We start from the raw sequence: 16236 nt of genomic DNA on the forward strand, positions 1-16236 counted from the left end.
GGGGTGTGAGCAGAGGTGCTGTTTGCACAGAAGCTATTTGCCTAGTGGATACGGACGCTCCTCTAAGAAATGCCGCTTTTTCGAGCTGCGTCCAAAAGCACACTTATTGATTTTTTGATTGTTTGCTTTAATCTCAAGCTCTCTTTCTCTCTCTCTGACGTTCTCTGCGCTTGACGGAGGAGATGTGAGCAGAGGGGTTTTGCACAGAAGCTGTTTGCTTAGAAGATAGGGACGCTCCTGTAAAAAATGCTGAAAGGCTACCTTCGCATTGATCCCTTCATTGCCGCTGCTTTATCGCGGTGCTTGCATACTTAAAAGCGCAACAGCCCTATTGATTTTTAATTGTTTACTTTACTCTCTCTCTGACATTCTCCGCTCCTTACGCGCACTTTGAAGAGGAAGATATGTTTGCATTCTTTTAATTGTGAGAAAGAACTGTCATCTCACTGTTTCTGATGCAGCTAGACGAACTGTCATCTCTGTCTTGTCATGGAGCACAGTTTAAACTTTAGACTAAAGGGTGTTATTTCATGTCTAGAGGGCTCTAATAATGTTAAAAAACTTATTTAGATGGTCGTAAACAGGTTTTCTATGCTCTAACTGCGAAAATATTAGATTCGTGGAAATTCATTTATCTGTCTGGAGCGGATTAACCGCGATAAACAAGGGTTTACTGTATAACTGTGCGGAGAATATTTATAAACAGTGTGGGAGAGTTTCTAAGGGCTTAAAATATATAAAAATAATCATACAAACATATGGTTTCTACTTCGCGGATTTTCACCTATCGCGGGGGGTTCTGGAACGCAACCCCCCGATCGAGGAGGGATTACTGTATATAAAATGAGTTTGACACATATGGACTAAATAGAACTTGAAAAGATATATTTTTTCAAATGTGATCGCGCAATTCAGATAGAGTTGACGCAAGCATTACAGCCTGCATGCCTCAATGAGTCATCCTCCCCTCGCTCTTACTTTTTTACCGCTCGTCTAATGAATACACTGAGTATGGCTTTACCAAAACAATCATTGATGGCGAATAAAGTATCCATTATTCGAGTGTGTAGATCGGTATATATATATACATATATATATACCCGCGTATCGCAGCGGAGAAGTAGTGTGTTAAAAAAGGTAGAAAAAGAAAAGGGAACATTTTAAAAATAACGTAACATGACTGTCAATATACTGTATTTGTTTTGTGAGTGTTGCTGTCATCAAGGATTTGATTATCATTATTTCTTTCAATCAGGTTCGTATTTGTAGGATGTGTTGTGTTCAAGTTACATTCCGTGTTTGTCAATCGTTGTAAAGATGACAGGTTTCATTCATCGATTCGTTTCTTACTGCATCAATAAACAGCTCGTCTTCTTCTTTATCTGAGACCTGACACACTGCATGCACGGGTTTTTTTACACTGTCTTCCTTTAGCGGGACATTGACTTTTTCCAAACGTGTGCTTTGTTTCCGCAGTAGCTGGATTTATGAATATGCATTTATGTATCAGAAGCTTCATATTTTTTGCTGCCTTTTCAATTGTGTAATTCGGTTTTTGTTCAGCGCTCTTTGGAACTGTTGCTTTTTATCGGTGTACATGCATCGAAGGTTCCCAGCTGTGCTGGTGCCATCTCGTGCTATGTCCATGGCTGTATTTAATGTTACCTTAGTCCTGGCACTTAAAACTTTCTCTCACAGTTTCGCTGAGTTTGTGTCAAACACCACCCTGACCATCTCATCTTCCTCTCCATAAGCACAGTCCTTCACCCGTGAATATTTACCCGTGGCAGTTTGCTATTGGATTGCCGCTGACGGACGGCCTTATATGGGCAGGCACTAAATTACAAACGCCAGCGGCAGCCTGTCTATGAACTTAATTTAAAGTGAAGGTTTACATCATGCTTTGTTTCCGAAGTAGCAGAACTCATGAATATGGTTGTATATGTCACTCGCTTGCTTCTTATAGTTTCGCTGCCTTCTCAATTATATAATGCATGTTTTCTTCAGCACTTTTTTGAGGTCTTCCTGGTTTTCTATGTACTGCGTGATTACATGGGAGGCGTGATGATGTCACATGAAACTCCGCCCCCACGGCATTGAAGCTCATCTCCATTACAGTAAATGGAGAAAAACTGCTTCCAGTTATGACCATTACGCGTAGAATTTCGATATAAAACCTGCCCAACTTTTGTAAGGAAGCTGTAAGGAATGAACCTGCCAAATTTCAGCCTTCCACCCACACGGGAAGTTGGAGAATTAGTGATGAGTCAGTGAGTCAGTGAGTGAGTGAGTGAGTGAGGTCTTTGCCTTTTATTAGTATAGATAGAGAGATGTGTTCGCTGACGTTATGATCGCCTTTTGGGGACAGTCGTGGTGGGTCTTGTGTAGACTGGTGAGACGTCCCTGCCATTAATCAGCTGTGATGGCACTGTCAGTCCTCCACTCGTGTGCGTGTTTTCATAATCCGAGGTGAGGACCTCATAATCGTATACAGTACGTGCAAAAGAAAGTGTGAATCGCCTTAATATTATTTTTCCGTGGTGTAGAAAAGGGGTCCCGTGTTTGCACTTGTCTGGGCTATAGCGTAGGGGGAGGATGAAAAAAATTAAATGTGCTCACTTTGACTTAAGGCAGAAGCGCAGTCAGCGCCTCAAAGGCCGGCACAGCTATGCGCGCGCGCTGGTTGCTCGACTTTTGCTGGGCAGGAGACCACAGTTTTGCAGACACGCTCATGATATCAAAAGTCTCAGCGCTCATTGGAGGTCATTCATATATTATATATATAGCAAAATCCCCGCGCCTCGCAGCAGAGAAGTAGTGTGTTAAAGAAGTAATGAAAAAGAAAAGGAAACATTTTAATAATAACGTAACATGATTGACATTGTCATGAGTGTTGCTGTCATATATATGCCTGCCTAAATAAGTCACCCTCGCTTTGCTCTTACTTTATTTACCGTTCATTTAATCATGGCTATTGGCGGAAAAATTATAAAATGGAAGGAGGATGGCTTTACCAAAACAATTATTGATGGCGAATCGATTATTCATAAAGCTGAATTGTTGATGTTTTTCTGTGTTAACCTCATATTTTTTCAGACTTCTTATCAAACTAAGGTGGTGCGAGGGTAAAATGAATCGGGATGCTTGATCAATGTAATCGTGTACAGTACCAGGAAATCATGCATTGACAAAAGCTCCCTTTGCTTGTAATGCAAAGTGTGATTAAATGCATTATTTTTAACGTTATGGAGCACATGCATCGAAGCTTCTCAGCTGTGCTTGTGCTAAGAAAAGGAAAGATTTTAAAAATAACGTAACACGATTGTCAATGTGACCTTTTGTAAGTAGTGCCTGGAGGATTCAGTGTGGAGAAACTCGAGAGATAGCGTGTGTATTAACTTGTGGATTTTTCTGTGAGTATTTGGTGGCAGTGTGACGAAGTTGCTTCGAAAGACTGCATTAGCTGCGGAGCTCAGCTCAGACCGAAATTAGATGAATGGGAGGGGAGATGATAACGTGACTCCCCACCCGCCTTAACTGTCAATCCCCCACAAACACAGTCTCGGAATTTGCATAAGCACACCCCTTAACCTACAATTTTAACTTAGTTACAAAGTGATCAAAACTCTCATTTATATCCTGCGCCCTCTCATTAACCTTGTATCCCGCATTACCTGTGGGCATGTGAAACGCCAGCGGTAGCCTGTCTATGAACTTAATTTAAAGTTTAGGTTTACACCTTGCTTTCTTTCCGAGGCAGCAACACTCATGAATATGGTAGTATATGTCACTCGCTCGCTTCTTATTGTTTCTCGCTGCCTTCTCAATTATATAATGCATGTTTTCTTAAGCGCTTTTTGGAGGTCTTCCTGGTTTTCTACGCACTGCGTTGACAGTCAGTTCACGTGATTACGTGGGAGGCGTGATGATGTCACACGAAACTCTGCCCCCACGTCATTCCAGCTCAACTCCATTACAGTTAATGGAGAAAAATACCTTCCAGTTATGACCATTAGGCGTAGAATTTCGAAATGAAACCTGCCCAACCTTTGTAAGTAAGCTGTAAGGAATGAGCCTGCCAAATTTCAGCCTTCTACCTACACGGGAAGTTGGAGAATTAGTGATGAGTCAGTTAGTGAGTGAGTGAGTGAGTGAGTGAGTGAGGGCTTTGCCTTTTATTAGTATAGATACCACTGACTAAACCACTTTGGAGCAGGGAGGTATACCATGAAATATTTCTTAGTAAAAACTAATTCAGAGTAATAAAACACACCCTATGGTGCCCTTTTATAATTTCCCAAATTAAGTGTCTTTTTCTGAACAAGTGACCCAAGGCTGATGTATGATTATGGTGAAGTAATAGTAAGAGAATGCCAAAATACAAATACAGCCCAGCATAAATCTTCAGCAACTAAGGTTCAAAATGTTAACAGATGACTTAACAGCATTGCCATACATAATTTAAAACATTCCCACCAAAGAAATATAATAAAAAAAATAGCAGCAAAATTATTTTTATACTTATGTATAGCTTGTCAGCAACTAGTATCCTGCATGTACAAAGTTTCAACACCAGGCACTGTGCTATGAGAGCCCATAACTTTGTCAGATGGTTGCTTTGGGTCATATTTAAACTCTAATCAGCTTTGTACAAGTAAAGGTCAGTCCTCTCCTGAATCCTAATGTCCCATAGGCTATATATAAATGCAGAAAAAAGGAAAAGAATGAGAAGTTTTATTAATAAATTGATAATATTTCATATTCTCTTTAGCATAGTGCATTAGATATCTTTATGTCCACTTTCTTTTCTGTCTCACAATCTTGAAGTGACAGATACAGTATACCAATAAATCAAGCGTGAATTGCTGATTAGTGCAGGAGACAAGCATTGTTTTGCATAGAAAGCAGATAAACATCAATAAAGTTTCACATAAACTTTCATTCAGGGAGCTATAGTTAATGTTATGTCTGGTTTTATAATAGTGTTAAAAGACATTGTGACCTTTTTGAAAAAGCATTAAGCAGTACAATATTATCTAAATAAATTGTTTTTTTGATAAAATATTATTCAGTCTGTGAGAAAGTGAGTAATTGTGCCCTACTGCTCCAATATCACTTTTAGAGGTAAAAAAAATATGCTCTGTTAGTTACTCTATGTGCTATGTTTACCTGTGTACCTATGTACACCTAAAACTTAGAAAAAAGCATAAAGGTCAATAAAAATCATTTTAGAGATATTTTTGTTGTGTTGTCACAAAGGCACAAACAAGCTGCCACACTGCAGAGCTAATGGCCTTCTCCAGGATCCCAGGTTTTTCTTGGATAGCAGGAATGTGATGTCATAATACTTCCTGTGACTCACTGACACTGATTATATCATATTACTTGTATACAGTAATACTAATAATAATAATAATAATAATACATTTTATTTGTCTAGCCCCTTTCCATTGCTTAAGTATAAAATTGCACAAAGAAAAATGTAGAACAGTGGAAAAAATTTATCATAACTATGAATAATGTGTTTATAGGAGCTTTAGGAGGAAGGGTATACAGTAGGTGATTACAGCACACTTGTTTAACCAATCGTCTGTACTTATGGTGACCAAACATAAACAAAGTTGAGATAAAATAAATTAGGAAATATCAACAGCGTGTTGCTACATGCTGTAATGGACATACTTAATTTTGATTTTAAAAAAATCTCCAAAAATACTCCTAAAACTGTTTCTTAATATTGCGATGCATTACAATAACACATATTTAATATAGACAATATTAATCCATAATATTGCGCTTTCATGCCTTTTAGTAGTTTTATTTGTCATAAATACAGTTACATTCTGTATTCTGTATTTACAGAAACAAACAACATCAGTAGGAGGTATTTCTGGATAAATGAGAGTGTGATGTGGAGCAGAGCTCAGAACTACTGCAAAGTGAACTACACAGACCTGGTCAGTATAAGAAATGAAAGTGAAAATGAGGTGATAAAGAACAAATCACAGGGTACTCCCTTCTGGATTGGCCTGTTCAACAACCCTTGGAAATAGTCTGATGGAGGGAATTCAATATTTCGAAACTGGAGTATTGGCGATCCAAATAATTATAATCATAATGAAAAGTGTGTGGAGATTAAATATCAAGAAAATGGAGGAAATGGATGGAATGATGCTGACTGTAGGTTACAAAAAACATTTTTGTGCAACAGTAAGGTTATCATTTATCTCTTGTGTTAGAAAAGATATTTCTCATTCAAAAGTAAATGTAATATTTAATCAAACAGTGAATATGTAAATTTGTTTAAAATCTTTCTTAGGCTCATGTGGACCCTCATCACAACAGTATGTGTCATATAAGCTAACATGGAGTGACGCTGTGAACTACTGCAAAGTGAACTGCTCAGGTACCCTGATTACTGTTGAGAATGAAGCCATGAATAAGAACTTGAGTAACTGGTGTACCAACTCTGCTTGGATTGGTCTTCGGCATGAATATGATAACTGGAATTGGTCCAATTCAGACCCAGTCACCTACACAAACTGGAAGCGTACCTTTTCCTGTGCTGTGCTCCAGTCAGATGGCTCTTGGAATGACTCAGACTGCAATGCACTGAATCCTTTCCTGTGCTACAATGGTGAGAGTGATTTAATTTTAAATAATGTTATATAATGGTACAAGACTGAATGTTAAAAAAAAAACAACAACAGCATTTATTTATATAGCACATTTTCATACAAACAGTAGCTCAAAGTGCTTTACATATTAAAGAATAGAAAAATGAAAGACACAATTATAAAACAAAATAAATCAACATTAACATCGAATAAGAGTAAGGTTCAATGGCCAGGGGGGACAGAAAAAACAAAAAAACTCCAGACGGCTGGAGAAAAAATAATAAAATCTGTAGGGCCAACACAATTAGAATATTTAGATTTGTTTACTCTCCCGTTTTACAAATCTGCATTAACAAATCAAGCATGTAGCATTTTTGTTGTGATTTATAAATATGAGAAAATTCAATATTAGTTTTCAGCTAATCAACTTACTCTTAAAGTCAAATTAATTGAGGTCCATTTGAGCATTTTTTCAGTTTTTAACATTTGTTTTATTTATTAAGGTGTATTATTTATTCATTTTTGTGGTCAAGGCACATCTGCCCTTAAACATTTAATAAATATTAATTTAAACTTATGTCCAAGTCCTTCACTAACAGAATAAGTGCATATTTTACCATCTTACTGTTATATTTTTATTGCACAAACCAATTTTATTTACCATCTTCAAATGCTGTTGTAGAAAGTGTAGGATCTCTGCTTCTGTTCACACAGGGATGCCAAATAAATATAAGAAAATGTGCATGATATGAGAAAAAGAAATGATTAATTGATGTTAGTCAATCAATTAATTATCAGTTTTGCCTTTGGCAATGCTAGCAATCAATCAAATAATTTGGTAAGGCTCCCACTTTATTTTCCTTACATTTCTGTGTAGGAGGGTTGTCCAGCCATTAGACTTACATTAACATAACTGAAGCTTTTAAGAAACAAAATAATACAATTTATTGATAAGCACATATGGGTTATAGAAATATAACTGCATATAAATTGAAAAAGAAGACAGGACATAAGACAGACATGGGAGACAAACATATAACACAGAAGAAGCTAGCTGTTTACTGACTATTTAAAGTTCTAACTTATCTTACACAAATATACAGTTTTAAAATACTAAGTCTGATATTGTGTGGAGTTGTTACTCTGAGTTCAAGTGGATGACTCATTTTGTGTTGGAGGTCACTCTTTGTCTTTGCTACATGGCTCTTTGTCCTTTGTGTGTTGCATAGTGTGATACTGCGTTTCCCAGCTCGCTGTAATTTAACAGGGAAAAGCGTTACTGTGGCACAGGAGTGTAGGTGCTGAAGTTTCCTTCTTGAAGTAACAATGCTTCTCAGTCTTTTTCAAATAGGCTCAGTCACTGGCACAGAGCTTGGCTTGGCAGAGTGAATCTTAGAGCTCGGTCATGCCATCCAGACCCTATGGAGAGTAACTTTCATCTGTTTTGCTCCACAGATAGTGAGTGGCTTCTTACCCCAAAGACAGTGGCTCATTAGCTTTGAGCTCACAAAGATAACAGATTGCCAGTTTTCAGCTCATCCAAAGAGAATGAATCATCAGAGTTTAGCTTCCCAAAAGAGAACAGATCATCAGCTTTCAGCTCCTCAAAAGAGACAGAAGAGATGAATACTGATAGTTTTGTAGAAAGATGTGACCTATGCTGATTGGATCAAAATAACTTCCAGTTACAAATCCAGTGCTTGCTTAAAGGTGCCTTCAGCCAGATTTCAGTTATAACCCTAAAATGAATGTCCATCTGAGTTCTGTTTTCTCTGAATGTGTCTCTGAAGAGGTGTCAACTCAGCTGCCATGTACACCTTTGTTATCAGATGAAACACAGAGTTGACCAAACTGTTGGTGTGAGATGCAGCTCAGCCATTCACTCAGGAAGGAAGGTGGGAGTACAAGCTGGATTTCTGTATCCCTGTTACATCTGCTGTCTTAACAGGCCTTGTGTGCCACAGAAAGTCTAGCAAAACAGGCCTGATAAATTGTCTTTTTGTCTGGGACTCAGGGTGGGCACCAGTTTAATGTGACACTGCATTAAATATGCCAGTCTGAAAATGGATAGATTAATAAATTGCTCTTTGTTTTCTTTCCTGTAGTAAACTAATTGCTGAAATGTGAAGTAAAGCAGGTGCCAGCACTGGCAACATTTGCTATCTGGTCAAAAACGAAAGCTGGCAAGGGGGCAATATGTCTTATTTTTGTGAACTAGGAGCCTTAGAAGAAAAATACAGCAGTACCTACTTAAAGAGCATTCTGAGTGAAGGAACACAAGACTTACTCAAGATACCAAAAGTCTTGTGTATAAAACCTTCCTTAAATTCCATATTAAAAATTTGCTTATGCCTGAAAGACAAAAATAGCATATGCACAAAATATATGATTTATAAAACTAAACGTATGACTGGTGCCACACCAAGTTCCTTATAAATATGCATAAATATGAAACTATGCTCACATGCTTGTCCTTTTAGCTAAACCCTGTCACCTTCCTCCAGTAACCACTTATGGCTTAAAAAATGCTTTTTTTGAATATTTATGATTTAATCACCATATACATTTGGCCATGTTCCTGAGTGATGTTCTTACTACAAATTGTGGGAGAATACATAGAATAGAAAAGGCAGAAACAAAACAGAAGTGAATGTGAACTTGAGGTATTACTGGTTGAAGTGGAGAGCTGTAAAGCATATTTTTGCTGTTCTCCTTGTAGAAGTCACAAATAAAAGAAAATAAGTGTTGGAGCAGCTGGGTGAAGAGAACAATAACTATGTGCCATTATGCAACTTTTACAAAAGAAACTTTCTGAATTTGTTCAGGTTGTATGCACAGAACTGTGAGATTTTAAAAACATTCTTATAGAACTTGTAAAAAACTAAAATAATTTTGCCAAGCATATATAAAGGTTGCAATACATACATGTCTCTGTACAAATGACATCTTTGAATTGCAATTACTATTACAATATGATAAACCTCTTGTGGGGCTGTATAGCAATGTGTCATTCAATAAGTTCAAACACCACCATCTGATATTTAATGAACCAATGGTTTGTTCTATCACTGACTGTCTGCAGAGGTGTCTTTCATTATATCTCCTCACTTGTGGTGTTTGTGAGTGGTGTGGTGAGCCAGGTTCTGAGAAGTTTATTTCTTGCCAGAGAAAAAGTTGGTTTCTAAGTGCCCAACTGCTGAGAAAGGCTCCTTGCAAGCGTCCTTTTCTTTTACAGTTCAGCACAGCTTTTTACAAAAGTCATTAAAGCAGCTGAAATGAAAGCTCAGTTTTTGCAACAATGCACCAACTGAACTAACTGAGAGAACTCTTTTTGGAAAAAAAAAAAACTAATAAAAGGCAGCAGCTCACTCCCCCACCCCACCACATTACCCAAATTAAGTGCACACACCTGGCTTTGATTCTACTAGCAGAGTAGCTAATATTTTTACAGTTTCTAAAAACTCAGGGATGTTACTAATTTCATTATCACACAAGCTCATGGTCAAATCCCATGGATACCAAAAGCTGCAGTGTCTAACTAAGCAAAATACTCTGAATTCTGCTTTGCCTGTCAGCTTTCACAGAATGCACTGCATTTCTGTTTAGCAAAAGAAGACATTGTCCTGTTACCTGAAATCTGCCAACTAAAACGTTTAAAGCATGCAACACATAAAAAACAAAGAACTGCTTGATAACACATAATGACTCCAATTTAACAGAATAATGTTAGAAATGATTTCAGTCATTAGAGACACCTGATTTGAAGTCAAAGCAGCATAGATAAAATAAGTTGCAGACTTCAAGAAATAAAACAAAGGCAACATTAAGATGAAAGAGTACAATACAATACAATACTGTTTATTCTTGTATAGCCCAAAATTACAAAAGAAGTGCAGCAATGGGCTTTAACCGACCCTGCCTCTTGACAGCCCCCACCCTTGACTCTCTAAGAAGACAAGGAAAAACTCCCAATAAAAACCTTTGTAGGGAAAAAATGGAAGAAACCTTGGGAAAGGCAGTTCAAAAAATACAATACAATACACAGAACAGAGCACAAGTAATCCTCAATACAGTATAATATATATATATATATATACAGTATATATATATATATATACTGTATATATATATACGAGGAGTGGCAGAAAAGTAATGAGACTGGCAACACTGCAAGCGATCTGGCAACGCTGTGCCGCTGTCCTTGATAGAGCACGTGTATCAGTACCCTCCCATAGCTCAGTTCGAGTTTCAACTCCTTCCGTTAACTACGTGATTTTTGTGACTGCTATTAGCGAAGTTGTGTTTTTGGTTGTGCGTCACGCAAAATGGAACAGCGGAATTTGGAGCAACGTTGTGCCATTAAACGGCAAGTGTGACTTTTGAAAAGTTAAAACAGGCCTATGGGGAACATTCTTTATGCCGAGCTCAAGTTTTTCACTGGCACAAATCATTTTTGGAAGGCAGAAAACACGTTGAAGATGAACACCGTTCAGGGAGGACTTCACCTTCGAAAAAACCAATGAAAACATCGAACGTGTGAACACTCTTGTGAGATCAGACCGTCGTTTAACATTAAGAATGTTGAGTGAACAATTAAATTTGAATAGATTTACCATTCATCAAATTTTGACTGAACATTTGCACATGCGAAAGGTCTGTGCCAAAATGGTGCCGAAAAACTGCCCTCTCCATAACAGAATTTTTGACCTCAAAAGGCATTCCTGTGGTTCCCCAGCCCCCTTATTCACCTGACCTCAGTCCGTGTGACATTTTCCTTTTTCCTAAACTGAAAAATGTCCTCAAAGGATGTCATTTTGGGACTTTAGAAAACATCCAAAAGAGTGTAACGGACATGCTGAAGACCATAGCGGTTGAAGACTTCCAGCGCTGCTACCAACAGTGGGAACAACGTCTGCATCGGTGTGTAGCTGCCCAAGGAAACTACTTTGAAGGGGATAACATTGATGTTTGAAAAAAAAAAAACTTTGGTAAATAAAAAATCAGTCTCATTACTTTTCTGCCACAACTCGTATATATATATATACAGTGGTGTGAAAAACTATTTGCCCCTTCCTGATTTCTTATTCTTTTGCATGTTTGTCACACAAAATGTTTCTGATCATCAAACACATTTAACCATTAGTCAAATATAACACAAGTAAACACAAAATGCAGTTTTTAAATGATGGTTTTATTATTTAGGAGAAAAAATCCAAACCTACATGGCCCTGTGTGAAAAAGTAATTGCCCCTTGTTAAAAATAACCTAACTGTGGTGTATCACACCTGAGTTCAATTTCCGTAGCCACCCCCAGGCCTGATTACTGCCACACCTGTTTCAATCAAGAAATCACTTAAATAGGAGCTGCCTGACACAGAGAAGTAGACCAAAAGCACCTCAAAAGCTAGACATCATGCCAAGATCCAAAGAAATTCAGGAACAAATGAGAACAGAAGTAATTGAGATCTATCAGTCTGGTAAAGGTTATAAAGCCATTTCTAAAGCTTTGGGACTCCAGCGAACCACAGTGAGAGCCATTATCCACAAATGGCAAAAACATGGAACAGTGGTGAACCTTCCCAGGAGTGGCTGGCCGACCAAAATTACCCCAAGAGCGCAGAGACGACTCATCCGAGAGGGCACAAAGACCCCAGGACAACGTCTAAAGAACTGCAGGCCTCACTTGCCTCAATTAAGGTCAGTGTTCACGACTCCACCATAAGAAAGAGACTGGGCAAAAACGGCCTGCATGGCAGATTTCCAAGACGCAAACCACTGCTAAGCAAAAAGAACATTAGGGCTTGTCTAAATTTTGCTAAGAAACATCTCAATGATTGCCAAGACTTTTGGGAAAATACCTTGTGGACTGATGAGACAAAAGTTGAACTTTTTGGAAGGCAAATGTCCCGTTACATCTGGCGTAAAAGGAACACAGCATTTCAGAAAAAGAACATCATACCAACAGTAAAAAATGTTGGTGGTAGTGTGATGGTCTGGGGTTGTTTTGCTGCTTCAGGACCTGGAAGGCTTGCTGTGATAGATGGATCCATGAATTCTACTGTCTAACAAAAAATCCTGAAGGAGAATGTCCAGCCATCTGTTCGTCAGCTCAAGCTGAAGCGATCTTGGGTGCTGCAACAGGACAATGACCCAAAACACACCAGCAAATCCACCTCTGAATGGCTGAAGAAAAACAAAATGAAGACTTTGGAGTGGCCTAGTCAAAGTCCTGACCTGAATCCAATTGAAATGCTATGGCATGACCTTAAAAAGGCGGTTCATGCTAGAAAACCCTCAAATAAAGCTGAATTACAACAATTCTGCAAAGATGAGTGGGCCAAAATTCCTCCAGAGCGCTGTGAAAGACTCATTGCAAGTTATCGCAAACGCTTGATTGCAGTTATTGCTGCTAAGGGTGGCCCATCCAGTTATTAGGTTCAGGGGGCAATTACTTTTTCACACAGGGCCATGTAGGTTTGGATTTTTTTTTCTCCCTAAATAATAAAAACCATCATTTAAAAACTGCATTTTGTGTTTACTTGTGTTATATTTGACTAATGGTTAAATGTGTTTGATGATCAGAAACATTTTGTGTGACAAACATGCAAAAGAATAAGAAATCAGGAAGGGGGCAAATAGTTTTTCACACCACTGTATATATATATATATATATATATATATATATATATATATATATATATATATATATATATATATATATATATATATATATATATATATATATATATATATATATATATATATATATATATATATATATATATATATATATATATACATGTACGGAGCAGAATTTAACAGTAGATGATATCACATAATACGATTTGGATTTGTTTAGAGTCCTGGGGCCTCATGTATAAACGGTGCGTACGCACAGAAATGTTGCGTAAGAACTGTTCCACGTTCAAATCGCGATGTATAAAACCTACACTTGGCGTAAAGCCACGCACTTTTCCACGGTACCTCATACCTTGTCGTACGCAAGTTCTACGCTCGGTTTTGCAGACTGGCGGCACCCAGCGTCAAAGCAGTGCTACTGTTCCTGTGTGGTTACTCATTATTTTCCTGACGCGGCTTTATAAATACACTGAAACTAAACGCATATTGTTTATTAGTGTAACGCATCTGATTGTAATTAACTTGTAACAATATAATGGTCCAGGGAATAGCCATAGCATTCCAAATACTATAACTGCTTTAGCGTTGTTACTCTCACTGCACCTTCTTCTTTCAGCTGCTCCCGTTAGGAGTTGCCACAGCGGATCATCTTTTTCCATATTACTCTCACTGCAGCACTCGGAGTATTTATATCACTGTATCTGAGTGTGAATCACAGCAGCAGCTGTTCAGAAAGAGAATTATCGGTATACAGCATCAGGCACACGCTACCTCAGCCACGGCAAAACGTTTTAAAGCCTTTCCTGTACGGACCTCGCGGTTCAGAAACAGTTTCATCCCAAGAACTATAAACGCACTCAATCACTGCTCCGTGTAGAACTGTTTGTACTTATAAGTACAATTACCTCACTGTAAACTTGTACTACAGTTATAATATTGCACAGCCTGAGCCACTTTATAAAGTGTGTATTTACATATGATGACAATATCATTTTTAAGATGAAATGCAGCAAAATATGTTTATTATATTATACACATAAAACTTTAACTTCATTTAAATAATCTATATTCTTCACTGGGACTGGCGTGAAGGATAGAATAATTAAACATGTACTACGAAGATATTTCAATGTTCCTTAAACCTTTTAAAGAATCAGTGCTGATTGTGTGGCAATCGGTTACTTGGAGAAAGAAAAACAAGAACTGCATGGGCGGCCACGTCAATACATATTGAATATAAAACAGAAAGAGAAAATAATGACACAGCTAAAAATGCAGCGGCAAATTTCGACAAAAGTTAAATGCTTGTGTCATGAGCACGAGGCGGCTACCTCACTGACATTGGCGGGCGAAGGAGCCACCGATTCTTTTTCTGCCCAGTGCCACCACAAACCTAGAGCCGCAACTGATACTGCTGCAATAAATAATTTCATCGATGGTCGTGCACAATCGCTGCGCTGTAAAACCCATGTTTAATAACGTGCTTTAACTCTTAATGATATCACGTATACATTTCAGTATTTTAGTTATTCAGAGAGCTGTAATATCACGGATGTAATGGATTATGTGTACAGTCGGAGGAAGAGAGCCGGTTTAAGAAGCAAGTAGTGATTCACACACATAGATCACATAGAAGATCAAATACAAAACAAAGCATTTAACGTGCTACTTTAATTACGATGTGATTTGTGAAACTGGTTAAGTAAATGATTTTAAGATGACGTTTATGATGTTCTAATTTAATGACAAAATAAACTATGCGATTAAAGTGGAAATTTCGAGATTGAAGTTGATATTTCGTGCTTTTTTTCCCCACTGTGCCTTTTTTTCTCTGTACCCTAAAAAGCTTTCATATGACACTCAGACGGTAGGCTACGACTCGCCTTTTCACGGCGACTGATATCTGAGCTTTCAAGTTTCTCCAACACGCTATGTCACTCGATCAACTTCCTTTTGTTGAATATACCACGGTTTAATTAAACAAATAGTATATTTTTCCTTTGCCTCCACTTGGTATTCGCTGAAATTGTTATATTTTCCCCCGTGCTTTTCCCATTGTCTTTTCACAGAAGGCTGAGCTTAATGGCGATTTATATTGATTTGCATATTCAAAGAGGCGTAATTCTGGGAGGAGTTGGGGCGTTAGATAAAGCGCGTGCACGACCGTTAGTTTTCACGCTGATCGGGATTTATATAGCGGAAGAACGTGGAAGTTGGAGTACGCACAGATTCCTGCATCTGGATTTTTCTGTGAGTAAGCACATTTCGCTTTTGTGCTTACGCCATGTTATAGTGCGAGTTCTACGCACGGCGTTATACATGAGGCCCCTGGAGACCTCAGCCATCAAGCTGCCTCCCCCAGTTTCCCAGCCATTCCACAACTGAGATAGCACAGGGCCAGCCAATCCAATGAAAAGATCCATCTGCCCTACAATTCCTGTGATCCTTCATCAGAGATAACTTTACCTTAGGCAGGCAAAACCACTTGACAGGTGGGCCGTGGCACCAAGTGCCACATTTGAGTACAGAGAAGAGAAACAGAATAGGTGACGGTTAGTAACAAAAATGTTATAACTATCATGTTATTTATGTTTTAGTGCTAATGACTAACAACAGAGATGCAGTCTGTACAGTTAATCAGCAGGGGCCTCATGTATAACGCCGTGCGTAGAACGCGCACTATAACATGGCGTAAGCACAAAAGCGAAATGTGCTTACGCACAGAAAAATCCAGATGCAGGAATCTGTGCGTACTCCAACTTCCACGTTCTTCCGCTACATAAATCCCGATCAGCGTGAAAACTAACGCTCGTGCACACGTATTATGTAACGCCCCAACTCCTCCCAGAATTACGCCTCTTTGAATATGCAAATCAATATAAATCGCCCTTAAGCTCAGCCTTCTGTGAAAAGACAATGGGAAAAGCACGGGGAAAATATAAGAATTTCAGCGAATACCAAGTGGAGGCAAAGGAAAAAC

At 38.3% G+C, this 16236-nt stretch overlaps 1 protein-coding gene across 1 annotated transcript in view; it reads left to right on the forward strand.

The window, feature by feature from the left end:
• Window positions 1-16236, forward strand: part of LOC120519254 (macrophage mannose receptor 1-like) — an 83844-nt gene that overhangs the window by 9394 nt on the left and 58214 nt on the right. Inside the window, exons 2-3 of the mRNA XM_039742401.1 lie at window positions 5863-6210; window positions 6320-6637. Coding sequence (XP_039598335.1) covers window positions 6436-6637 — 202 coding nt within the window. The 5' untranslated portion in view covers window positions 5863-6210; window positions 6320-6435. The remainder of the gene's footprint in view (window positions 1-5862; window positions 6211-6319; window positions 6638-16236) is intronic.

This window comes from Polypterus senegalus, unplaced genomic scaffold, assembly GCF_016835505.1.
Source record: "Polypterus senegalus isolate Bchr_013 unplaced genomic scaffold, ASM1683550v1 scaffold_1956, whole genome shotgun sequence".
In the NCBI taxonomy this organism is placed as follows: Eukaryota; Metazoa; Chordata; class Cladistia; order Polypteriformes; family Polypteridae; genus Polypterus; species Polypterus senegalus.